Genomic DNA, 27,202 nt, shown 5'->3' with positions numbered 1-27,202 from the left:
GCTGTTCCTAGCACCAAGTATTTCTTTATCATGGAAGCTTTTTTGTTCTTTTTTATTGTTGATAAATTCTTTTTTCCATTCTTATTTCCTTATTTGGGACTTTGCATTAGGACCTTGTTTTGTATACCTCTGCAGGGAATTTTGTGGCCTCATATGTTACCAGTATGTATTCTCTGGAATTCTACTGTGGCTTTATATAGACATTCTTTAAAGATAACTGATATGTGGGCAGCTACGTGGCACAGTGGCCCTGGATTCAGGAGGACCTGAGTTCAAATCCAACCTCAGACACTTGACACTTACTAGCTGTATGACCCTGGGCAAGTCACTTAACCCTCATTGACCACCCCCCCCCAAAAAAAAAAAGATGACCAATATGGTTCTGGCCAGGATGCTACAAGTTTTCAATAAAACCTAAGCAGTATGATCTAGAGCATAGTCTTGCCTGTTGCCCTTTCCGAAGGCACCAAACTCCATAGTTTGGGTCTAAGTAACAAACTACAGACTGACCCTTGAGTGGAGCACCAGCAAAGTTGCTATCCCTATCAGTTAAGGGGAAGTGTCTATGTGTCTGTCTGTCTGTCTCTCTCTCTCCTGCTAACTCCCCATCCTTCAAGTCATTTCTCCAAATAAAAAAGGAAAAACTACATCCTTGTAACAAATATGCATAGTTAAAAGAAAGAAAGGAAGGAAAGAAAAAAGGAAGGAAAGGATGAAGGGAAGGAAGAAAGAATAAAGGGAAGGAGGAAGGGAGGAAAGGAAGGAAAAAAGAATTTCCCACATTATTTACATATGAAAATGTATGCCTCTTCCTGTACCTTAGTCTCCCACCTCCCTGTCAGAAGGTAGGCAGTATGTTCCATCATGAATTCAGGAACTACAGGTGATCACTGCATGGATCAGAGGTCTGAAATCTTTCAAAGCTGTTTTTCTTTGTATTGTTTTTGTTAAGGTATAGATTGTCCTCCAGGCTCTGCTCACTCTACATCACTTTATACAGATTTTTTTTCTTCATCCCTTAAAGCTCCAAAGTTCCTAGTTTCCTGCCAGCACACAAAGAACCACTATAAATATTTTTGTCCATGTGGATCCTATTAATTTTTCTTTTGTCTCTTTGGGGTATAAGTGTAACAGTGGCATCACTGGGCCACAGGATATTCTCAGTACAATAGTTCTTTGGGCATGGTCTCAAGCAGCTTTCCAGAAGGCCTGGACCAACTTGAAAGCTCTACCAAAAGCATATTCTTTTTTTTTTTTTTTTTGCAGGGCAATGGGGGTTAAGTGACTTGCCCAGGGTCACACAGCTAGTAAGTGTCAAGTGTCTGAGGCCGGATTTGAACTCAGGTACTACTGAATCCAGGGCTGGTGCTTTATCCACTTTGCCACCTAGCTGCCCCCTACTAATAGTATATTAATGTGAGCCTGCCCAACCACCTCAATAACTGTTTTTGTTTTCTGTCATCTTCTTCAGTGTTAAAGGAGAGAGGTGGAATCTCAGAGTTGTTTTCATTTGCACTTGTGTATTAGTGATTCAGACTGATGGTAAAAGATTAAAGTTAACATGTGTGGAACAGTATAGCATTTGCCCTGGATCATATAAATGTGTGCATATTTAATTGAATTTCATCACACTTACCTACATCTCCATATACATAGAGGCCTTTTGGAGGTTTTTTCTTTGCAAAAAGCTGAAAATTAAGAACAAAATTATAAATCTCTAGTCCTGTAATTAAAGTGTATATGATTATACATAATATAAAAATGTTACCTATGATAAATACAAGATTAATTTTGGTATTATATTAAAAAAAATTACAAAACTTAGAAGGACCAAGACAGCATAGTGGATAGAAAGCTAGACACAGAGTCAATAAGATCTGAGTTCAACTCCAAACTCAGACATTTACTACCTGTGTTACTCTGGGAAAGTCACTTAACCTCTGTCTGCCTCAGTTTCCTTGTCTGTAATCCAGATCTAATAAGAATACCTACCTCCCAGGATTGTTGTGAGGATAAAATGAGATAGAATTTGTAAAGCGCTTTGTAAACCTTAAAGTGTCATATAAATGCTAGATATTATTTTTTGTGTTATTGTTATTTAAAAAGTTGACAAGTGAAATGGTCCAAAGTAGATGTTAATAAATCTACTTTGTGTTCTTTTTTTTTTTTTTTGGTGGGGCAATGAGGGTTAAGTGACTTGCTCAGGCTCACATGGCTAGTAAGTGTCAAGTGTCTGAGGCCAAATTTGAACTCAGGTCCTCCTGAATCCAGGGCCAGTGCTTTATCCACTGTGCCGCCTAGCTGCTCCCTACTTTGTGTTCTAATGTTGTAATTCTTTCTTTTCTCCTTTTAGTGTTTAGTACTAAAATCTCCAATTGGTAAGAATGCAACAAACACCTATTAAGCACTTTCTATAATCCAGGCACTCTGGCTAAAATTGCCCTTAATATAGACATAAATAAAGCATTTATTAATCTCAGTAACTACAAATTATATTAATTATGGATACAATAAAGATATAGATAAAAACTGATACATGTGTAATTATAGGGCAAAAAAGTTGAGTTCCTGTAAGGAAGAAATGTCAGTCAATTACTCTTTGTGAAACTTGGAGATCAGGTCACTAACAGCACAGAATCATTTATTTACTTTATTAAGCTACTTCTTCTGTGGAAATGATCTAGGATAAAATAAATGAATTTGCACAAAAGAACCTTTCTAGCTTACTCTTATTATTTTTAAATCAAGACAAAAACAAAGTAACATTTCACTTTTCCAAAAGGTCATTTATCTGGCTACTCCAGCTATCCCAAACACAGCCAAGAACTAGAAAGCTGTTAATTACAAAAAAGCAGTCAAAGTAGATGTCAAAACTCCATATATACTCGTGCTAATGAAGTTTACTCAAAGGAGACATTTTTATCAAATTTTAATTCAGAGTTCTCAACCTTTACTTTACCCATAATTGTAAGACACTTAATGATATGGTTTTTCTGCTCACAGCAGATTAAAAGCAATCAATTAGAAATTGAGAGTATATAAGTGGTAGAAACAATAGCATGAGTGAGAAGTCTATCTGGCAGCAAAAAACTATAAACAGTTGACCCAAAAAGTATAGTAGTCTGGGACAAATTAGTATAAAGACAAATATAATTCAAAAGCCTCTGACAGCACCACTGAATTGTAGTATAGTAAAATAAATCACATTTTAATAACCTGAATCACCAAAAAAAGAACATACATACATACATACATACATACATACATACATACACACTCTAAGAATATAGGGGGAAAAAGTAAGACATTTTTTGAAAAATTTCCATGAAAATTGGTTAATTTTTTTTTAAGTTGGGGAATTGAGAAAAAAAAGTTAAATGTTATCTGAAAAAACAAAGCTATTCAGATCATTTCCTCTTCTAATGATATCAGATTTAATTTTTTCTTAAAAATCCTTCCATCAGGGAGGCAGAAAGCTGGGAAACAATTTTTGAGGCCAGTGCTTCTGATAAAGGCCTCATCTCTAAAATATATAGGGAACTAAATCAAATTTATAAGAATCCAAGTCATTCCCCAATTGAGAAATGGTCAAAGGATATGAACAGGCAGTTTTCTGATGAAGAAACCAAAGCTATCTATTCCCATATGAAAAAATGCTCTAAATCTCTAATGATTAGAGAGATGCAAATTAAAACAACTCTGAGGTACCACCTGACACCTATCAGATTGGCTAAAATGTCAAAAAAGGAAGATAATAAATGTTGGAGAGGCTGTGGGAAAATTGGAACACTAATGCATTGTTGGTGGAGCTGTGAGCTGATCCAACCATTCTGGAGAGCAATTTGGAATTATGCCCAATGGGCGATAAAGCTGTGCATACCCTTTGACCCAGCAATCCCACTTTTAGGTCTTTTGCCCAAAGAAATCATGGAAGGGGGAAAGGGACCCGCATGTACAAAAATATTTATAGCTGCTCTTTACGTGGTAGCAAGGAATTGGAAGTTGAGGGGGTGCCCATCAATTGGGGAATGGTTGGACAAGTTGTGGTATATGAATACAATGGAATACTATTGTGCTGTAAGAAATGATGAGCAGGAGGAGTTCAGAGAAACCTGGAGAGTCTTACGTGAGCTGATGAAGAGTGAGATGAGCAGAACCAGAAGAACATTGTACACAGTATCATCAACATTGAGTGCTGATCTACTGTGATGGACTATATTCTTCTCACCAATGCAATGGTACAGAAGAGTTCCAGGGAACTCATGATAGAAGAGAATCTCCAAATCCAAGAAAAAAAAAGAAAGAAAGAACTGTGGAGTATAGATGCTGATTGAACCATATTATTTCTTTTGTTTTGGGTGCTGTTGTTTTTTTTTTTCTATTTTGAGGTTTTGCATCACTGCTCTGATTTTTTCTCTTGTAACAGGATTAATGCAGAAATAGGATTAATGTTATTATGTGTATATATATGTGTGTGTATATATATATATATATCTATGTGTATATGCATAGAGATATATAGATATAACCTATATCAGATTACCTGCTGTCTGGGGGGGGGAGGGAGGGGAGGGAGGGAGAAAAATCTGAAATTGTAAAGCATGTATAAACAAAAGTTGAGGACTATCTTTACATGTAACGGAAAAAATAAAATACCTTATACATAAAAAAACCAAAAACAACAACAAAAAAAACCCCTTCCATCCATATAGGACGGTGAGGCTTGTTTTAGGTAATCTCATACTTTACCTCATTTTATCCTTATAATAACTTTTGGGGGGGGGAAGGGTAATGAGGGTTAAGTGACTTGCCCAGGGTCACATAGCTAGTGTCAAGTGTCTGAGGCTGGATTTGAACTCAAGTCCTCCTGAATCTAAGGCCAATGATTTATCCACTGCACCACCTAGCTGCCTCCCTTATAATAACTCTTGCAAGATAAGTACCATAGGTATTATTTTTCCAGTCTTATAAATGAGGAAACTGAGGTTCAGAAGATGATTTGCCTATGGTTACATGGCTATTACATGTCAAACACATTTGAGCCAAGTTAAGTCCTTTTCCCATTATACCATAATGCTAAGTTACTGTGGTAAAAAGTGGACTCCCAAACCTTGCATCAATTCAGCTGGAATTTATTAAACACATGAGCAACACAAATGATTATTTGAATTATTTTCCATACAAAATTGTTTTTAATTTAGTGAGTTTCTCCTTCTTTATATATAACCCCCCTTATCTTTATGACATTATTTAAGTCCAAACCATAAACATGAATTGAGAAGGATTCAAATAAGTACTAGTGTCTGATTCCACACATATATGAAGTAAATGTATTAAGGTGAGATCTGGGATAAATGTTATTTCCACCTTCATTCTAGCCTGGTAGATTGTGGATCCAGTGGATCAGGCTCTGGATTTGGAGTTAGGAAAGTCTTAAGTTCAAATCAGACCTCCGGCACTTAATAGCTATGTGACCCTGGGCAAGTCACTTAACCTCTCTGTGCCTCAGTTTCCTCATCTACAGAATGAAAGGGCTGAACCAACTGGTAGCTAAGATATCTTCCAACTCTAAATATATGATCCAATGATCCAGAGCAGCTCCATGAGATTTAACACAGGCACTACTTGGAAAAGAAGGTCCATTTGAAAACTTTTCTGGAATAGGCCTCTACTCAAACCTTATCTGAAGTTGTACTGAAGGAATGACAACCTGAGTCAGCTTCAGTACAGAAAAGCCCTTCTTTGGTGCCCTAGGATCAGAGATAACTTGGAATGATGGGTCAGGAGAAGGAGAAGGAGAAGAAGCAAATGGAATGCCATTCATTATGAAGTTCAACATTTTGGCAGAGCATTCTTCAAACACTGTTCATTTTGAGATCTAGTTCTTTGTTTCTTGTTGTTTTGAAAATCCATGGACTTATTCCAACTTCCCCTACAACCTCATTCTCTCTCTTCTCCTCTTTGCTCTCTTTATGAAATCTAGCACCTGCCTCTTGTATCTTTTCTACCTCACCACCATTTGTACACAGGTATGCTCTCTCTCTTTTTTTTTTTGTTTTTGTTTTTTTCTGCCAGTTGGAACAGCCTTCCTGTATTTCTTTGCACCACTGACTCTATACATTTTCAAATCTCAAAAGATAACATCTTTACTCTCTTGCCAAAACCTGTTAATTTTTCATTTCACTGTTTTATTATAATTCCTTCTATACACTGGATAGTTGATTTATTTCCAAAATTCCCAGAAAAACAGAATTATGCTCTTAAGTGATTTTAAAACTTTTTTTAAAAAAATTTCTTCCTCAAGTCTAATACCACCTAACTACATAGTACTGTACATCAGAAATCCTTCAAAATAATGCTTAGCGAGAGGGCAGAGTCAAGATGGTGGAGGAAAGGCTGTAACTTTCAGGGTTCCCCACACCATCCATCCACATACCTCCAAATAATGCCATAAAACAATTCCTGGAGCAGCAGAACCCACAAAAGAACAGATTAAGATCATTTTCTAGCCAAAGATGGCTTAAAAGGGCAGCAGAGAAGGTCTGCTGTACCAGGGTGAGAGAGGAGTGCAGCCACACCGTGCAAATCCAGCCCGAGGAAGGCTGTGCCTCCAGAGTCTTGGAATCATTAGCATCAATGGCTACACCTGGAACTAAGCTCACTGACCTGTGAGGGAGTACAGCGGTTGGCCAGGGGGTGATAGCAAGGGTCTCTGCTGGAGCTGAGGTTGAGTACCTGTGTTCTGAACCAGGAAGCAAACTTGAGTGGCAGCAGCCCAGTAGGGGAGGGGCACAGGCACGCCAAGTTTACAACCACAGTGAATCAGATTTCTGCTTCCAGGTTAAAGAGCAAGCAGGCTCATGGTTACTTACAGGCCAGGTGAGCTGAGAACATGCCTCTCCTTAAATCGTACCACCTGGGACCTCCTGAAGCTTAGGACGGTGCGTCCTAGAAGCAGTGCCCCACTTCAAGAAGGAGTAAATCTACATAACTATATCATCATCCAGCCCAAATGTCTCCATCATATCCATAAAGGATACTGGGAGTGATTTAATCAAGCACCATTTTGAAATATTGGTATATCTTTTTTTTTTTTTTTTTAGTGAGGCAATTGGGGTTAAGTGACTTGCCCAGGGTCACACAGCTAGTAAGTGTTAAGTGTCTCAGGCCAGATTTGAACTCAGGTACTCCTGAATCCAGGGCTGGTGCTCTATCCACTGTGCCATCTAGCTGCCCCAAAATATTGGTATATCTTAAAGAATTTCCCTAATCTACGAATCTAATGAAACTGCCAATACATCTGTATATATGTATATACATACATATGAAATTATATCCAAAGAATTACAAAAGAAACTGAATGTAACTAATGATTCTTGAGAAAACATGATGGTGAAATTCAACAGTATGAAAAAACATGAAACTAGAAAAGGTAGCTATTAATAATGGAATTTATACAACAGCAAGAAGAATGGCAAAGGGCACAATCAACTAAGAGAAAGAAATTCAGAAAATAATGCAAATGGAAAAAGACTGGAAGGCAGCACAGATGAAAGTGGCAGATTTGAAGGTGAGATCAAGGGCAAGGAAACATGAAATTATATGGAAGAAGAAAAGAATAAAAAATCCTTTTTAAAGAAATTATATAAGATCCCCAGAACCTTAAAAATAAATGACATACTGCAAATAGAAAGAATTCAAAAAACTGTTATAAGAAATTCAAAATATAACTTGTTTAGACAAATAACTCTCAGATTTCCAAACTAGAATAAAAGTCCTGCAAACTACCAGAATGAAGAAGAGCCTTATATATCAAAGAGCATCAAATCAAGTTTTATGAGATTCTTCTGTAGAAAACCAGAAATAACAGAAGATGCTGTAATATGTCATATATACAATTCTAAATTGTGAGTTTCCATTCCAGAATTGGATGTTCCAAAAAAACCTACTAAGTAATCCTTTTTAAAACAAAAGACAGTCATATATAGGTTTAAAAAAAAAGACATCTAGGAATTGTTGTGGGTTAGGGAACCTAGGTTCAAAAGGGAGCAGATTTGGAGAAACCAAGAAGATGGTAGGAAACTCAGTAGGAAAACCAAAATAAAACAAATCCTTAAATATACAATTTATAGCAGCAAATAAACATAATAACATTGTATTTGACAAGTATAAAGACTCAAGATTTGAGGATAGGAATTCATTATTTAGTAAAAAAGAAAAATCGTTTACTGGAAAGCAGTATGGCAGAAACTGGGCATAGACCAATACCTTCTATCATTTATCAAGATAAGGTCAAAATGTATACGTGGCCTAAATATAAAGAGAGATTTTACAAGAAAATTAAAAGAACATGGAACATATTATCAGACTTATGGATAGGCAAATAATTTATAAATAAGCAAGAGATAGGGAGCAAAGTTAGGTGTAAAATGAATAATTTCAATTACATTAAATTAAAAGGGGTTTGTACAAATAAATATAACCAAGATCAGAAAGAAAACAGAAAATTGGGGGTAAATTATAGACAGTTTATTAGATAAAGGTCTCATGTCTAAAATACATAAAGAATTTTGTCAAATCTATAAGAGTATGAGTCATTCCCAAATTGATAAGTAGTCAAAGGATATGAACAGGAAGTTTTCCAATGAAGAAATAAAACAACTTATATGAAAAAAATGCTCTAAATCATTATTGATTAAAGAAATGTAAATTAAAACAACCTCAAGATATCATTTTATACCTATCAGATTGGCCAAAATGACAGAAGGAGAAAATGACAAATGTTGGAGAGATGTGGAAAAATTGGGGCATTAATTAATTGCTGGTGGAATTATGAACTCATGCAACCATTCTGGAGAACAATCTGAAATTATGCCCAAAGAATCATTAAACTACCTTTACCCTTTGACTCAGCAATACCACTATTTGGTCTACTTCTAAAGACAATTAGAGAAAAAGGAAAATAACATATGTTCTAAAATATTTATAGCTGCTCTCTTTGTGGTAGTAAAAAATTGAAAATTGCAGAGAGGCTCATCAACTGGGGAATGGCTGAATAAGTTGTGGTGTGTAATTGTGATGAAATACTACTGTGCTTTAAGAAATGATGGGGGAGGGGGCAGCTAGGTGGTGCAGTAGATAAAGCACTGGTCCTGGATTCAGGAGTACCTGAGTTCAAATACGGCCTCAGACACTTGACACTTACTAGCTGTGTGACCCTGGGCAAGTCACTTAACCCTCATTGCCCCACTAAAAAAAAGAAAGAAAGAAAGAGAGAGAGAGAGAAAGAAAGAAAGGAAGGAAGAAATGATGGGGGGGCAGCTAGGTGGCGCAGTGGATAGAGCACTGGCCCTGGAGTCAGGAGTACCTGGGTTCAAATCCAGCCTCAGACACTTAACACTTACTAGCTGTGTGACCCTAGGCAAGTCACTTAACCCCAATTGCCTCACTAAAAAAAAAAAATAAAAAAAAAGAATGACTTTGAGCTAATAAGTTATTTTAACTATTATAAATACCCAAATTAACTATAAAGGACATATGAAGAAAGACACTATCAGCATCCAGAAAAAGAACTGATAAATACATGTATTGAATAATTTTACATATATATATATATGTGTATATATATATATATATATATATGCCTATTTGAGTCTAATGGTAGCCATCTCTATGGTGAGGGGTGGGGGTGGGGAAGAAATTTACATTATAATTTTACTATGTATTTGAAAGGAATAGCAAGTTGTGCATGGCAGATTTGCAGTTTTATATGCAATCATCTTTTTTATTGTATTATGTTATGGAAATGCTTGTTTTATTCCATAAATTAAAAATAAAATAAATTTTTTAAAAATTAAAGCTTTAAAAGAAAAAAATCCTTTGAGAACTCACCTAGGAAAAAATATTTTAAAAAGAAATTTAGAACAATAAATTCTTCTCAACTTTGACAAAGTTCTCTTATTGTGATCAATATATGGTGATTAAAATAATATACTAACTAATCATTGAATGATACATAGTTAGGCTTGGGGTTAAAAAAGACTAGCAGAAAAGGCAAAAAGAACTGAAAGAAATAGAACTTTATAACTAAAAGAATAAAAGGTGTTAAAAGAAAAAGGAAAGGCAGGTGAAGAGGAAAGAATTGATGGAATGGACCTAAGGTCAACCTCCTATCTTTGGAAAAAGGGATAGGATGAAAGTGAATTTTAGAGACACTTATAGAATTAATGGTATAAAATGTAGAAATTCAATTTCATGTTTTTAATAAGAAAGAAATAGTAAAGGAAAAAACTTGCGTTTCTTTTTGACAAAATGAAAAATAACAAAAATGGTAGGAGATAGATAAAATTGATTTTGAGACCTTCGATATAAATGGATTAATTTTTCTATAAAAAGAAAAAAGTTGGAGATTCTTTTTTTAAAAATCATCTATAAAGCACACAGCTAATACCAAAAGATGTACACAAACTTATCATCATCCTATATACATCTAGCTACAGAAACAAATGGAGATGCATTGATTGATACCTAACAAAGACAAATTGAAAACAAAAACCATCAAGGAAACTAAAAAGGAATGTTCCACAATGCTAAGATGGCATATATATTATTTGTTACAAGTATTTTTTGAAAATTTTCATTGGTGGGGAACTGGGAGGGAAAAAATTAAATTTTTGTTCATTAAAAAACCAAAATAAATTAAAAAGATGTCTTCCCCCACTAATCTCCTCCTTTGCCACCATCTTATAAGAAGAGATGAGCATTCTGACCAAAGAAAACCCTTTAATTAACCACACCCTATTTTGTGAATAAAACTATTGGGAGAAAAGAAGAAATATAAATCTCCATTATTTGTTACCCAACAGTTTCTATACAATTTCCAAGTGTTTAGTACTTTCCTTAGAGATCTACAGCTCTCAGCCTACTTTAATCCCATAAAGAGTTCTCTTATCAGATAAGAAAACATGTAAAGTATTTTGAAAACAAAGTGCTACATAAGTGCCAACCATCATCATCATCATCTTTATGACTATGGTGCTAGTAAGTGTTTTATAAATGGAGTAGTGATGCATAGTAGAAAGAACACTGAGTTGAGTATCAGATGACCTAGGTTTAAGTCTCAGCTCCTCTACTTCCTAGCTGTGCAACCTTGAGCAAGTTATTTAATTTCTCTAAGGCTCAATTTCTTTATCTGTGAAATGGGAACAGTCAAACTCCTTCAGTATACTTTAGAGGCTTGCTACGAGCATCAAATAGAACAATGTATGTAAGGTGTTTGTTAACCATCAATCACTATAAAAATGTTATTATTACTTTTAGAAATGTTTTCTAGTCTAATTGCCAAACATTCAAGGAGGAGTTGTATTTATTTCCCAAGTAAGAAGGCTCTATTAGTTGCCTAATAAGAAAAGTCCATAATGACCACTGTATTCAATGTTTAAAATATGCTTTATAAATATTAAGCATACTGGGGCAGCTAGATGGCGCAGTGGTTAAAGCACCGGCCCTGGATTCAGGAGTACCTGAGTTCAAATCCAGCCTCAGACACTTGACACTTACTAGCTGTGTGACCATGGGCAAGTCACTTAACCCCCATTACCCTGCAAAAAAACAAAAAAACCCCCCAAAACAAAAAAAAAAAACAAAAAAATATTAAGCATACTAAGTGTTTACTTAATTACTTTAATTCAAAACTTCCCATTGAATTAAAATTGTTAGAGTTAAAAAATCACAATTTAAAACTACAAATAATTCCTGATTATCTGTGCTAATGAAGAGGGGAAGATAATGAAAGAACTATGTACCAGAATCTTGATACAGTAAGATTTAATATAGAACCTGCTTTAAACTAATTTGATCAAATCATAGGCATTTATTTTTGGAAGTAATAAAAGAACTTTACATATAATATAACCCCATATACACCAAAATATTGATGCAGTATTTTTTGTGGTAAAATTATGGCAAAGAATTAGAAACAAAGTAGATACCTATTGATTAATTAAGCCTAATTGATTAAAGGCTTAACCAATTGGGGTTACATAACTGTAATGGAATATTATTGTGCTTAAGAAATAAGAAACATGATAAATATAGAGAAGCCTGGAAAGGTTTACATGAACGGATGCAAAGTGAAGTGAAGCAGACAAGAAAACAATAAATACAAAGCATTCACAATATACACAGTGTATACACAATATACAACAACATAAATGGAAACAACAACAAACCACAAAATAATCAAAAGTGAACAAGGAAATATTACAAAGAACAGGCTTATCCCCAAAGATAAGAGAAGATACTTTCTTCGGCACCTCTGCAGAAATGGGAGGTCCACAGGTGTGAAACAGTGCACATATTTTCAGGTTTTTTCAATGTATTGATCAGTTTTGTTAAATGCTTTTCTCCTTTTCCTCTTTCTTTTTTTTTAATATTCTTTACTACATGGGATGGCTCTCTGGGAGCAGGGAGTAGAAAGATACAAGAGGTGATGTAAATATAAAAGAAATCGATAATTCTTTTTAAAAGGAAATACCTTGGGGGCAGCTAGGTGGCGCAGTGGATAGAGCACCGGCCCTGGAGTCAGGAGTACCTGAGTTCAAATCCTGTCTCAGACACTTGACACTTACTAGCTGTGTGACCCTGGGAAAGTCACTTAACCCCCATTGCCTCACACACAAAAAATTAATTAATTAATTTTAAAAAAATAAAAAAAAAAAGGAAATACCTTGGGCAGCTAGGTGGCACAGTGGATAAAGCACCGGCCTCAGGAGGACCTGAGTTCAAATCCAGCCTCAGACACTTGACAGTTACTAGCTGTGTGACCCTGGGCAAGTGTCTTAACCCCAATTGCCCCACAAAACAAAACAAAACAAAAAAAGAAATACCTTATTACTAACCTTGTTTCAATATAATGTAATCCCATGTCATAAATACTAAAAATAGCATTATGCTGAGTAAAATATATTTGGTTTTTTAATCTTTATATATATTTCAATATGTGGGGTACCCATTTGAATTCTCAATTCAAATTCTGAATTCTAAACACTTCAGACAAATAATGAAACCACACTGCAAGAGTCTGAATCTACAGAAGCTGGAAAGTTGTCCAACTTCCCAACCTGATTCCCTTTTCAACTCCTCCCTTGCTAAGCACTTGAATGAAATACATCATCTCTCAGACTGATACAAAGCAAGTGCCTAAATCAGAGTTGAAAACTCAATAATTTTGCTTATTTATACTTTTTTGTTGGCAGATATATAAGTAACATCCCCAGGGCCCAATATTGTGCCCTGTGCATTTACTAAATGCCTTATGAACTTGCTAAATGTTTGTGAAATTAATTTAGTCTTTTGCTAGGAAACACAACTTTTTTGGTTCAAATGGCTAGCTTCTTCATCTTTTGATAGATGAAAATCAATATATATCCTGCTTATATAAACTAAGTACTTAATCAGAGTAAATTACATTAAGCAGTTGGCAATGTAAGAATTTGGAAGCTTTCTATATTTTATAAAGACTTCATTTACTGTAATCACAATAGGAGTGTCCAATGTCTTCATTTCTGTGAGTTTAGACAACTTAATATTTACAAAAGTACTAATCACATTGAAATTCACTTATAAATCACTAAGAACACTTGCATACACAAATCACATCCTCCACAATAAACCAAAAACAGGCATGTTTACCTTTTTAACAATAGTTTTCAGAATGTTTTTATATCAAATTTTGACATACTTTTGAACTATAATTATCAAAACAGTATCATAAGCTACTCATTTACATATACATATATATTATATATATATGTGCATTTATACAGTAGGCAGGTAAATAAATGGTTTTCCAGATTAGCTGCTGTAACTTTTAAAAAATTAAACTACAACAAAACAAACATGTCATCTTTCTGCCCATATTTGATTTAATGATTCTCTTTGTTTCCATTTGTTCTCTGTAGTCTTATTTTTGTTGTGTTTTTTAAAAAAAAAACCAAACCCACAAGCCAGTTTGGTCAGGAGTGATGTCATACAAATTATAAATTAAAACAGCATATGCTCAACCTCCTATGGATTACTGTTCTCCACCTGTTCCCAGGTAACTGTCAGTGTGACAATGAGATAACAAAGGTAGTGTTAATTTTTTTTTAAAGTGTTGTTTTCAAATTGTTTAAAATGCAACAACACTATTTTTTCCCAATTTCATGTTCCCCTCCCCAGATCCATTATTATCTCCCAAACGAAAAGAATCAGAGACAATGATTCCAGCTGGAATGCTGAGTATAATTACTTCTTTAAAAAGAACTGGCATTATATCATTCTCAACATAGACCACTTCTTGATAAAAGTAGATCACTTCAGGTTTCTAAGAACATCTTTAAAAACTAAAAAGCTGAACTACATGTTAGCTCCCATAAATTGCTGTTAAATGAAAATCCTTTTTAATACATTTAGCTAATTTGCAAAAGGCCTCTCTGTAACCTAAAGTACACTAATTTGTTCAGTTTGCTAGCATAATTAAGTCTAATTTAAGTCTCTGAATAACCAGTATACAGAGTGAGGAAGGGGAAAAAAAAAGGTATCTTAGCCCAAAACAACTCCAGCATACTAGAGTAATAAACAACTGATAACTTCTGATTGGGACAAAATTTAAAGATTTAAATAACTTCTCAGTGACACTGAGAGGCAAAAGTCATAGGACAATTACTCCTGGAAAATCCTTCTCCTCTATTCCCTCCCACAGGTCACTTTAATTCCGACTCAATATAGATTGTAGGGGAATCCATTGGGAGACATCTGGCTTAAGCCTGGATCAACACCAGTCCAGAGAACCCACAGAAGGTCAGATTTGTTATAGACCTGAAAGAATTGGGTAGTTTTATTAAGATGTGAGCACCCTAAGACCATCCCAAAATAGTGTTGAATCCCTGGAATTTTTTTAAAGTAATAAACATTTTTATTTATAGTTTTGGGTTCCAATTTTTATCCCTCATTCCCTCCCTAAGGCAATAAACAACCAGATATTGATTATACATGTACTATTATGTAAAACATTACCATGTTAGTCATTTTGAATAAGAAAACTTGAATAAAAGACAAAAATGAAAGAACGTAAAAAATAGCATGCTTCAGTCTATTCCATCAATATCAGTTCTTTCTTTGGAGGTGGATAGTATGTTTCATCAATAATCCTTTGCGATTGTCTTAGATGATTACATTGTTGAGAATAGTTAAGTCTTTCACAGTTCTTCATCAAACAATATTGCTGTCTCTGTGCACAATGTTCTCTTGGTTCTGCTTTCTTCACTATACATCAGTTCATACAAGTCTTTCCAGGCCTTTCTGAAATCATCCTGCTTGTCATTTCTTATAGCACAATAATATTCTATCACCATCATATACCACAGCTTGTTTAGCCATTCCCCAGTTGATGGACATTCCTTTGCTTTCCAATTCTTAGCCACCACAAAAAGAGCTGCTATAAATATTTCTGTACAAATAGGTCTTTTTCTCTTTTGGAGGGATGTCTTTGGGGATCCATGGAATTAAACCTGCAATTAAAGGCATCTTTTTCTATACTAAGCATAACCAGATTGTGGCCAAAATAGTCCCCTGGCCCTAACCAATTAAGACCCACAGCCAGAATTATATTTACCTGTGGGTTATAGGCCACTATTTGTTAAGAAATGTCTTCCTGATGTATTTTTGTTTATTAACCCCAAAACTTAGATTTAGCTTAGGCATTGTATTCTCTTCAGAAGCATAGGTACAAAACTTTTAAATGCATAATTTTGTTTCAAACTATATTGCCCTTTTTTTCATAGTATGTATCAAAAAGGCTCAGAATATGGATGTTGTATATTTTATTCCCATTAATAAAACCTGATTTGTTTGTGGAAAAAAGGCTGTTAATCTCCTTTCTTATTGGCCTGAGAGAAATAACTAAAAAGGCAGTTCAGAAGGGAGGAAACTTTGGACCTAGAGGTCCCTCATTATTTTCTGAACCCCAGTATTACAGTAAGCCAACCAATTAACTATCCCCATATTAAATTTGGCCCCTACATGGCCTTGATGTTGGAAGAATGAGAAGTATTCAATAATGACATCTTAAAGACAAAAAGAGAATTCAAATGAGAAAGTACAGGGATAGTTGTCTAAGGAGACCTGGGATGTACAGTGAACTCATCTACCGACCTAGACTTTTAAATGACATGTAACTGATGGTGAATACAAATGTATGGCATGGTCATATAAGAAGTGTCGGAAAAGCTAAAGCAAAGAATTGAATGAAGCTATTGAGAAACGCTAAGACAATAAAAAGGACATTTTCGGCAATGCTGGAGAAAAGGGAAGGATAAAGGAAGAGAAAGAATAACTACTTGGCATAAATAAAATAATAACCATTCTTAATTAGCAAGCCAACACCAGCCCTGGATTCAGGAGGACCTGGGTTCAAATCTGGCCTCAGACACTTGACACTTACTAGTTGTGTGAACAGGGGCAAGTCACTTTAACCTCATTGCCCCACCAAAAAAACCAAATAAATTAACTAGCAGGCCATACAAAATAGTTCCAAATTCTGTTCCTTCCTCCCTCTTTCCCACTCCCTGAGACAGTAAGCAATCAGATTGATATAGGTTATACATGTGTAATCATGTAAAACATTTCCATATTAGTCATTTTGTACAAGAAGACTCAAATAAAAGAGAAAAGTGAAAGAAAGTGGAAAAACAGTGTGCTTCAGTCTGTATTCCAACAGTATCCGTTCTTTCTCTGGAGGCAGATAGTGTCCTTTTGGGTTGTTTTTGGATTGTTGTATTGCTGAGAATAGCTAAGTCATTCCCAGTTCTTCATTAAATAATACTTCTGTTCCTCTATACAACATTCTCCTGCTTCTATTCACTTTACTATGCATAAGTTCATGCAATTCTTTCCAGGTTTTTCTGAAATCATGGTATGATTTATCCTTGATGAAGCCAATCTGGATCTCTGTGATCCCTTTTCCCTTTTCTTAATGTTTAGTTATGAACCCTCTAATAATACACCCTAAATTTTGGTCAAGAATTGAACTTGATTATATTGGCCCTAGATTAAGGCTGATTTCCTTTTTTTTTTTTTGAAAATTGGGACATAATTTTTTAACATTTTTATTTAAAGTTAAATTTTTTAAAAAGAATAAATCATACCAGACTAACCTAATTTTCATTTCCTATAGAGTTACTAGACTGTTAGGTCAGGAGAATGCTATAGATATAAATCACCTAATTTTTAGCAAAGCCTATGACAAGGTCTCTCAGACTAGATTATGTGGACAGAATGCAGAGTTATAAGCTACACAATAGCTACTTGGATTCTGAATGTCAAATGGGCATCCATTAATGTTTGAATTCTGAATGTCAAATGGATATTTATTAATACTTCAAAATAGAAGGAGGTCTCCAATAAAGTACACCAAAGATCTGTCCTAGGCCTCATTTTGTTGAACATTTTTATCAATGAACTGAAAAAAATGTGTAGATGGTATACATTTCAACTTTAAAGAAACAAAACTGGAAGGCATAGCTAACACACTAGTTTTAGGTAGGACCTAAAAAGATCTTGGTTTTGTTAAGGGCTAAAATTCTAGCTAAACTGTCTAAAATATCTAATGAGTGGTCGCCAATAAATTATAAGCTTTAGCAAGAGTTAGGCTTTTAAGCATTTATTAAGGAGAATAAGAATTTGGTAAAGAGAGAAAGGCCTAGATTTCTATCTATTAAAGGGAGAGCACATTTCTAGCTCCACTCTCCACCAGAGTCCAAAGGAAAGACCCAGAGACTGAGCGCCAGTCTCTTCCTTCCTCCTCCCACTAGCCCGCATCACTTCCTGACACCAAAGAAAAGACTCCTGGTCTTGCCCTCAAAGACCTTCGCTTCATGGGCAGAACTCTTCTACAGTAAGTCTCCAGCAGGTGGCGTCATTCTAATCGTTACAGTTTAGAACAAGGTTTCTTAACCTGGGCATTCATGGATAGATTTCAGAAGATCCATGAACTTAGATTAAATCTTTATTTTTACTAATCTCTAGCTGAAATGTAGAATTTCCTTCAATTATTTAAAAACATTATTCTGAGAAGGTTTCCAAAGGGAACCAAATAGTTAAGAAACTCCTGGTCTAGAAGAATAAAACCAAAATGAATAGGATGAAATTTAATATACTTAAATGTAAATTCTTACACTTGGGTACAAAAAAATGAATTTCACAAGTATAGGATGGTCGAAATATGACTAACAGCTCACTTGAAAAAGATCTGGGAATTGTCATGAACTCATTAACAGTACGTTATGGAAGACAAAACTCATGCGATCTCAGATTATACAAAGAAGAGCGCGATGTCCACTTTAGTCACATCTCATGTAAAGTCTTATGCTCAGTTCTGGGGCCATCGTTCAGGAAGGTTATTGGGAAGTGGTAGAGCTTACAAAGAAGCACATCCAGAATGACAGGCCTCAAGACCATGTCATACAATGAAGGAAATGGAGATTTTTATCCTCTAGAAAAAAAGACCGAGGAAGGACTAGATATTTTTTAAAGTTATCATGTAGAAAAGGAATCAGACTTAATTGGCTTGAATACAGAAGGCAGGAGAAGGGATGTTAGGTGGAAATGGCAGAGGCTGATTTAGGTTTGATGTAAGAAGAACTTCCTAACAATTAGAGCTCTCTAAAAGAAGAATGAACTGCCTCAGGAGTTAAGGAGTTCTGTCTCACTCGAAATCTTCAAGAAATGGCTAGATGACCCCTTGCTGAGTAAATGATAGGATTTCTATAACACCTAGCACAGAGTAGACACTTAAAAAATACTGATTGACTGATGGTTCAGCTATTGGTTGGACTACATGGCTTCTGAGGCCCTTTACAACTTTGAGATCCTATAATGTTGCAATACTGTGATAGTCTCTCTGTGTCTGCTTCTTCATTTGTAAAATAAGGGATTTTTAAGGATGAGGAAATCTTGGGCATATTTGTGGGTATCAAAGAATTGAGGTAGTAGGGAGGGAGTGATGATTAGAGAGAGAAGGAAAGATTATGGGGAGACAATCTGCTGGAGGAGATAGGATCAAGGTTACAAGTACCTTCTCCTTGGAAGCAACACCTCCTCATCAGAAACAGGAATAAAAGAGTAACAAAGTCAGGAGGAAAGGCATTTTGAGATGGAGAATGGAAAAAGAAGCTCCTGATGATGGTTAGAATAAAGCAAAAATTTTCATTTATCTGTAATAACATGATGGTTTCTATTGAAATAAGAGCTAAATAGAAAATCATTGTCTTTCTCAACTCCAAATTCCTACCAGACCTTATTTTGGAGGAAGGCATTAATTTTTTCAAACACCAAGGTTCCAGGGCAGCTAGGTGGCGCAGTGGATAGAGCACCGGCCCTGGAGTCAGGAGTACCTGAGTTCAAATCTGGCCTCAGACATTTAACACTTACTAGCTGTGTGACCCTGGGCAAGTCACTTAACCCCAATTGCCTCACTTAAAAAAAAAAGAGAGAGAAAAATTTTGGAAAATAAAACTCTATTCAAACACCAAGGTTCCTTTAACCAACTGTCTTTTCCCATGACTGAAAATGAGCTTCTTTGACCTCAAAAAGTTATACAATTCTGAAAAAGTTACTATGAGCTGAGGTCTAATAGTAAAAGTAAACAAAACCAGATGAGTATAGATGATCTTCTTGGATGTCAGGAAAATAAAAGAATTTCATTAAAAAAAAAGATTGTGGTAAAAAAAATTCAAGTTATAGAATTTCAAAAAGGGTTGAGGAAGTATCTTTCACCATATTAAGATGTCTGAGAGTTCTGATTGTGTTCAGTGAAGTATGCTAATTCCTTCCTCAGTCCATTTCCAAAAATTAAAAAACGAAATCAGCATTGATCACATTGTTGAGAAACTAAAAATAAAGCAATAAGCAACAAAGAAAAGATTGAGATTAATCAGTCAAGAAGTGTCAAATCTGTGCCAGGCACTGTGGAAACCAAGACAAAAGCGAAATAGCCAATGTCCACAAGGAGCTTACTCTATTGGGAGAAACAATATGGACCAACATTAGCAGGTATAAAAAAAAATATGGTAATGGGGAGGAAGATTAGGAAAGGCTTCATGTACAATGTAAGTCAGTCAAAAGCATTTATTAAACGTTTACTATGTTTCAGGTACTGTGATGAGCACAGTGAAAAAGAAAAACAAATACACAGGGCTTGCCCTCAAGGAGCTTACATTCTAATGGGGGAGACAATTTTCTTTTTTGGGGGGGTGGGGTGGAGCAATGAGGGTTAAGTGACTTGCCCAGGGTCACACAGCTAGTAAGTGTCAAGTGTCTGAGGTCGGATTTGAACTAAGGTCCTCCTGAATCCAGGGATGGTGCTTTATCTACTGCGCCACCTAACTGCCCCCAAAGGGGGAGACAATTTTCAAGTAACCGTATACATAGATGTTTCTTTATGTACAGAGATAAACTTGGAATATCAACTTGGAGAGAAGAGACCAGCAGTAAGAAAAACGTAGAAAAGCCTCCTGCAGAACCAAGACCTGAGTGAGGCTGGAAGGAAGCCAGAAAGGATAGTTCTTGAAGGTAAGGAGGAAGAGCATTACAGGAAAAGCAGGAAGAAGGGATGTGCGCGTACACTGTCTTAGACACAGAAAATACTTAATCAATGTCTGTGAGATTGGATGAGATTAAAAGTTAACATTAAGTTAACCAGAACTTATCCAAAGCATGCCATTCCCTAACCATACCACTTAACTAAAGTATAGTATTTGGAAAAGAAGTTCAATATGCATCAATATGTAAAAGATCTGTAATTTTCCTCCCAGCTCTTAGATTCTGTGACATGTTAAGCCATTCGTGGTCCCCAAGCTTAGCAACAGATTCACATACTTGTATATTCACCTTCCTGTGAATTTACAGAAATATCAGGTTGGGGCTGAGTGTAGAATAGTAGCAAGGGAGGTAAACCATCCACTCCATTTCTTAAAATCACAGATCTAGAGCGAGATTAGCCCTCAGGCCAACTAGTCCAACACCCTCATTTAGAAATGAGGAAACAGAGGTTAAGTGATTTGTCCAAGGTCACACAGGTGGTAGCAGTAGAAATGGGCTTTAAGGGAGATCCTAGGACTCCACAGCTAGGATTCTTTCCATAGTGCCACATGTAATTAATAGCCATCTACCACATACAAAAAAAGAAAATCATTTAAATATACTAATTAGTTTAAGAATATGTAAAATTATAATCATCAACTGAAGTTTTAAAATAAAATTTTAAGATAATAATGTGTAATATACAAGAAGTAGCATGGTATATTAAATAGAGTTGGCCTCAGATCTAGGAAGCCTTGGGTACAAGTCTTTCCATTAACAGATACTTCTCCTGTGACCCCGGGGCAAATCACTTAACCTTTCGGTGCTCCAAGAGGGAGAGAAAGAGAATAAGCCCTTATTAACTGTCCACTAAGAGTTGACACTGTGCTAAGCACTTTAGAAATATTATACTATTTGATCCTTAGGGAAATCCTGGGAGCCAAGTGCTGTTATTATCCCCATTTTGTTGTTGTTGTTGTTGTTGTTGTTGTTGTTGTTCAGTAGTTTCAGTTGTGTCCAATTCTCTGTGGCCCCATTTGGGGTTTTCTTGGCAAGGCTACCAGAGTGGTTTGCTATTTCCTTCTCCAGTTCATTTTACAGATGAGGAAACTGAGGCAAAAAGAGTTAAGTGACTAGCCCAGGGTCACACAGCTAGTAAATGTCTGAGGTCATATTTGAACTTAGGTCTTCCTGACCCTAGACCCAGTGCTCTGATCCACTGCACCACCAGCTGCCTCATACCCCTCTTAAGGGCATTCCTTATTTCAGTGAAATCTAAGGTCTAGAATCTGGTCCTAATATGTAATAAAAATTATAACAAAGAAGCAATACCATCTTACATTTATACCTTCATTTCAAAAACTTTACAATTCCAAATTGTTTATGGAGGCAAAAAGCTGTTCAAAGAAGCACAGGGGTGGGGGTGGGGGGGTGTGGCTGGGTGGCACAGTGGATAAAGCACCAGCCCTGGATTCAGGAGTACCTGAGTTCAAATCCGGCCTCAGACACTTGACACTTACTAGCTGTATGACCCTGGGCAAGTCACTTAACCCCCATTGCCCCGCCAAAAAAAAAACCAAACCAAAACAAAAAAACAACAACAAAGAAGCACAGGGAAACAAGTAAAATGATTCTTGAGTTTCATATATATACAAAGTTCCCTTGCTCCTTCAGGCCTTCCTTTGAAGATGACCTCATGAAGGGCAGTGACATCTAGTATATGTAACACTTTATTAACAAATCATCTCTGGATGACCCCCTTCCAAACCTCACCTTTGAAAAAAAGCTTTGGGATTCAATGATGTATCCTTTAAGGGTCTCATGTAAATGCTGCAAACTCTGCACAACTCTTCTCTGCTGTTCATCCTCCTTTAGCACGTTAGCCTTGATTAGGAAATCATAGTGTTCCAATGGTCCGTTGCAAACAGCCAAAGCTTTTGAAAAAGTATCTGTTGGACTACTTGTAGTCATACTTTCTGTGGTCTGAACAGTATAAGCTGTAAAAGAAAATTTTAGACAAGTTTTAACCTTTTCCTTTAGGAACATGTGGAAACATGTTGTATGTAAATGTTCCACATGTGTCCATCAATGGCTATATTAAAAAAAAAAAAGACTTTAAATGATAGGTTCATGCAGGGTGGGCCAAAAGTCATGAATATTTAATAACTCCTTTATTTTTTTGTTTTTAATTTACAATACCATAGCATGATAAACAGTATATATAGGAAATGACCTTACATTATGTGTGAAAAATCAAATCTTGTAAATGATGAAAAACAAAGAAAAAATAATTTTCAAAAAGTTATTAAAACATCAGACCCCTGCATGACTTTTGGCCCACCCTATATATTTGAGCTCTTTTAGCATTATTGTCTATTTGGGTCCAAGCAATTATAATAAATCATATTTTGTTCAGTACATTCCTTGTAATATACTTCATTTTAAATAAATTTCATTGATATCCTATGCTTTTAGATAATCTTTGTTTCAAATATTTCCTTCCCTCTACCAAGCATGCCATTCCTTGTACCAAATTATAATGTGCTTTATAACTTATGTTGCTATAGAAATGGGAAAGAAAGGGGGGCAGCTAGGTGGCACAGTGGATAAGCCACCAACCCGGGACTCAGGAGGACCCGAGTTCAAATCTGACCTCAGACACTTGACACTAGCTGTGTGACCCTGGGCAAGTCACTTAACCCTCATTGCCCCACAAAAAAAAAGAGAGAGAGAGAGAAAGAAGGAAGGAAGGGGAAAAGAAAAGAAAAGAAATAAATGGGAAAGAAAAAATAACACCCTCTAAATAGAAACAAGTTGACTGCAACTAAACCCCAGAAATCCTTGGTCAACTCTGAAGTCTTGGCTCTCTCCCATTGTGACTGACTAGAACACAACAGTGCTGAGAACCAAGATGGAGCTCATTCCTAAAAGGAGAAGAGTAGGATCAGGACTTTCCAAAGGCCCTCTCTTTAGGTGACTTCTTGTATCATACTCCCTTTTCCCCCTTAATCCTCTGGATTGAAGATAAAGGGATTCCTTCCTTGAAGAGTCATAATCACTTCCTAGTCCAGAAAAAAAATTCAAATATGCATATGCAAGTTATATTAGGCTATGACCATGCTGACTGCAGAGCCTCGTGTCTGCCCAATTAAAATTATCTGCAGCATTTTCCCTAAGTTTTTCATTGTGATCACACATGAACAAATAAAAAATACTCAAGAAAAGGAAAATAAATTACACTAGAATAATGAGCAATTTTTGAATCTTCTGTCACCACAAAGTTTATAAATTCAAACTTAATGAACTCCCTGATAATTGCTGCTAGTAAGAATAAAACTATCCCAATAATGCACTATATATGTATATACATACATATGCATATATATACATATATACACACTTTAGACTTGATCTTAGAAGTTAAATTCATAAATAAAATAAAATTGCCTTTCAAAAGAACTGATTTTTTAAATGTTAAAATACTGACTTGGGGGGGGCGGCTAGGTGGTACAGTGGATAGAGCACCAGCCCTGGAGTCAGGAGGACCTGAGTTCAAATCCAGCCTCAGACACTTGACACTAGCTGTGTGACCCTGGGCAAGTCACTTAACCCCAATTGCCTCACTCCCCCCCCCAAAAAAATACTGACTTGGGGAGATGGTGAAATTTTCCATTTATTTTAAGGATAACAGAAATGTATGTAAAACATGGCATGCTAGAAAGAAGAATGGACAACTCTGATACTAACTGTATAACCTTAGGTAAGTCACTCAAACTTTCTGCACCTGAGGCTCTCCATTGACAACATGGGAACCAAAAAACTTATACCTCACAGAATTGTAGTGAGGAAAACAATCTGCTAGTAGTATTTTGAGTTCATGGTATTTTACACATATTCACTCAGGATTTTCCTAACACCTTTGTTCAGTGCATGAGAATTCTAACTTTATTTTGTAGAGAAAGAAACCAAGTCCCACTGAGGATAAAATAAAGCATGACAAAAGCGGCAGAAATAAAAACAGAATCAAACTAGACTCTCAAGGCTAGCTGAGAGATTGGCCAGCTTGGGCCTTGATAGCAGCTGTATAAATTGGAACACAAAAGACTTCTCAAAAGCTGCACTAAATTAAATCTGTTACTAGATCAGTGTACACAAATTATGTGATACTGTTGTCATATTATTTTGATTTGTATTAATTTATCTTATTGTGTTCTAAAAGGACAGTGGGAAAATGCCATTCACAAGTCCCACCCACTCTGGTGCAAACATTGACACACATCTCTGGAGGCCCAGAAAAGTCCACACTGTTCTTTATTAATCTCAGAGAAGACATCTCAAGCATCTCCCTTACCCAATGGCTTATTATGTATGGGTGATAACATAGTATCCCACCATCTAGTGATTATATGAATAATCCCTTTCATTTATATGTCATAGAACATCTTAGAATACAAAGTGTTTTACAAGTAAGGAAACATTTCTCCATTAGGTTATCTTTCTTCATATCTTGACAGTATGTGTCAAGAAATGTTCAAGGCAACAAGTCTGACTCCAGTTTCTTCAAAGTTTTATGTTCTTATTTCAATAATCTCAAAAACTTGTAAAGAAGTTAAATTGTAGGAAGTTATAGGCCTAGAAGTTCATTTTAGCAGCTCAAGGTTGTTTTCGAAGAATTGGTCATAGTTGAGAAATTCAAGGTTGACACTTTCTAAGGCTACATTTACAAAGAGATCTGATGAGACAATGTCAAGTCAGGACATGAATGGTCTGTCAGGCTCACAATCCAGCAAACAGAGCCCACAACTCCTCTCCTCTTAAATTGGCCAAAATTGATCTTGTTTAGCCCTTTTTACCCTTTCATGTCAATCCTGCTTCTGCAAACAAACATCACTACCACTACTAACTCTTCCACTATGAAATCAGCAAAGGAACTTGTCTCTATACATATTTACTAATGGGTACATTTCATATATCCAGCTTGTAAGAAATATGTTAGGTAACTAGATTTTATGCAAGTTTTTTTGAAAACAGAATGTGTAACTATATTTGAGACAAAATAAAGACAGGATCTTAGAGTTTTGACTTTAAAATCAAAATAAGACATTTATCAAATCTGCTGATTGTACAAAATTGGATATTTTGGATGGCAATTAAGATTCAAAAGCATATTGACAGTATGAGAAAATTATTAATAATGGGGTGTTAAAAAATAATGGGGTGTTTGGGGGGACTCAGACCCCCACCCCCATACACACACACACACACACACACACACACAGGAACTCTGGCTGGTTTTGTAAGGTCAGCCCAGAGCCAGGAAATGTAGATTGACCTTCCTGACTACCTAAAGGAAGTTAGCTCACCTAGACCACCCTCAAGTCATGCCAATCAATGGACTTGAATGTTACTGGTCAGTTAGCTTGGATCAATGTGCAGTGACCCACCTCTACCTTGGAGAGAATAAAAACCCTTGGAGAGGGGTCTACTCTTTCTTGGAGCTCTTCCCTCTCCCACTCTGCCCTCTGGCTCTTGCTCTCTATCCTAGATATGCAGAGCTTCTAAACTTTAGGAACCATGTGCTCTCACTTTCTTTAACATATAATATGCTTTAGTAAATGCTTAATGCCCCAAACTGGTGCAATAGCCTCTAATTTCTAAGTAGCAATATATTAGAAACCTCAGCTTAAATTTCCTAAAACCTAGAATAGGAACAGTCACCCCCATAAAATTTCAAATGACACAACAGAAGATTTTTTTTGTAAAGTACATAGAAATTAATAAGATGAATTTTAACATATGTGATTCAGCATCAGAGAAGCAACATGGAATAGTGAATAGAGAGCCAGCCTTGGGGTCATGAGGACGTGGGTTCAAGTCCTGTCACTGACATATCCTAACAGTGACTGAGAACCAGTCACTTCACAGTGCTCCAGGCAACTCTCTAAGATTTCAAATTGCATAGCAGGTGCTGATACATACTGTCAGAGAAAGTTTCCTTAGGAAGTCTGTTGTTGGTCAGTTATTCCAGTTGTGTCCAAATCTTTGTGAACCACTTGGGGTTTTCTTGGCAAAGATAATGGAGTGGTTTGTCATTTCCTTCTCCAGCTCATTTTACAGATGAGGAAACTGAGGCAAACAGGGTCAAGTGACTTGTCCAGGGTCACACAGCTAAGAAGTGTCTAAAGCCAGATTTTAACTCAGGTCTTGCTGACTCCAGGACTGGCACTCTATCTGCTGAACAACCTAGCTGCCTCTTAAGAGGAGTTACTTATGCCAATAAAATCAGAAGTCTAGTCCAAAAGGAAAAAATAAAAATAAAAAATTAAACTTACGAAGTTCTGCTTTATATGTCTACAAATCATGGCATGCTACAGTCTCTGAAGAATTAAAAATTAGTATTATCCAGAGGATAATAGGTACATGGTAGTTATTTACAGGCTACAACATAGTAAAATAAAGAACTACAAGGAATTAAGAGATATTGTTAAAGAAATATACATTGTAATAACAGAAAATGGGATTATCACATGGCAAGAGCAAGAGATAGCCAACAGAAAACCTCTGTTCTTCATTGGATCTAGGG

General features: G+C 35.9%; 1 protein-coding gene across 1 annotated transcript in view; it reads right to left on the bottom strand.

Annotated features, from left to right (window-relative positions):
- The window catches only part of AFG1L (AFG1 like ATPase), a 198,013-nt gene that overhangs the window by 155,700 nt on the left and 15,111 nt on the right, over nucleotides 1-27,202 (bottom strand). The window contains exons 2-3 of the mRNA XM_043999572.1: nucleotides 22,393-22,616; nucleotides 1,637-1,688 (exon numbers count right to left, since the gene is read on the bottom strand). Of these exons, the coding sequence (XP_043855507.1) occupies nucleotides 1,637-1,688; nucleotides 22,393-22,616 (276 nt within the window). The remainder of the gene's footprint in view (nucleotides 1-1,636; nucleotides 1,689-22,392; nucleotides 22,617-27,202) is intronic.

Source organism: Dromiciops gliroides, chromosome 4, assembly GCF_019393635.1.
Source record: "Dromiciops gliroides isolate mDroGli1 chromosome 4, mDroGli1.pri, whole genome shotgun sequence".
Lineage (NCBI taxonomy): Eukaryota > Metazoa > Chordata > Mammalia > Microbiotheria > Microbiotheriidae > Dromiciops > Dromiciops gliroides.
This window is presented reverse-complemented; position numbering and strand designations above follow the sequence as displayed.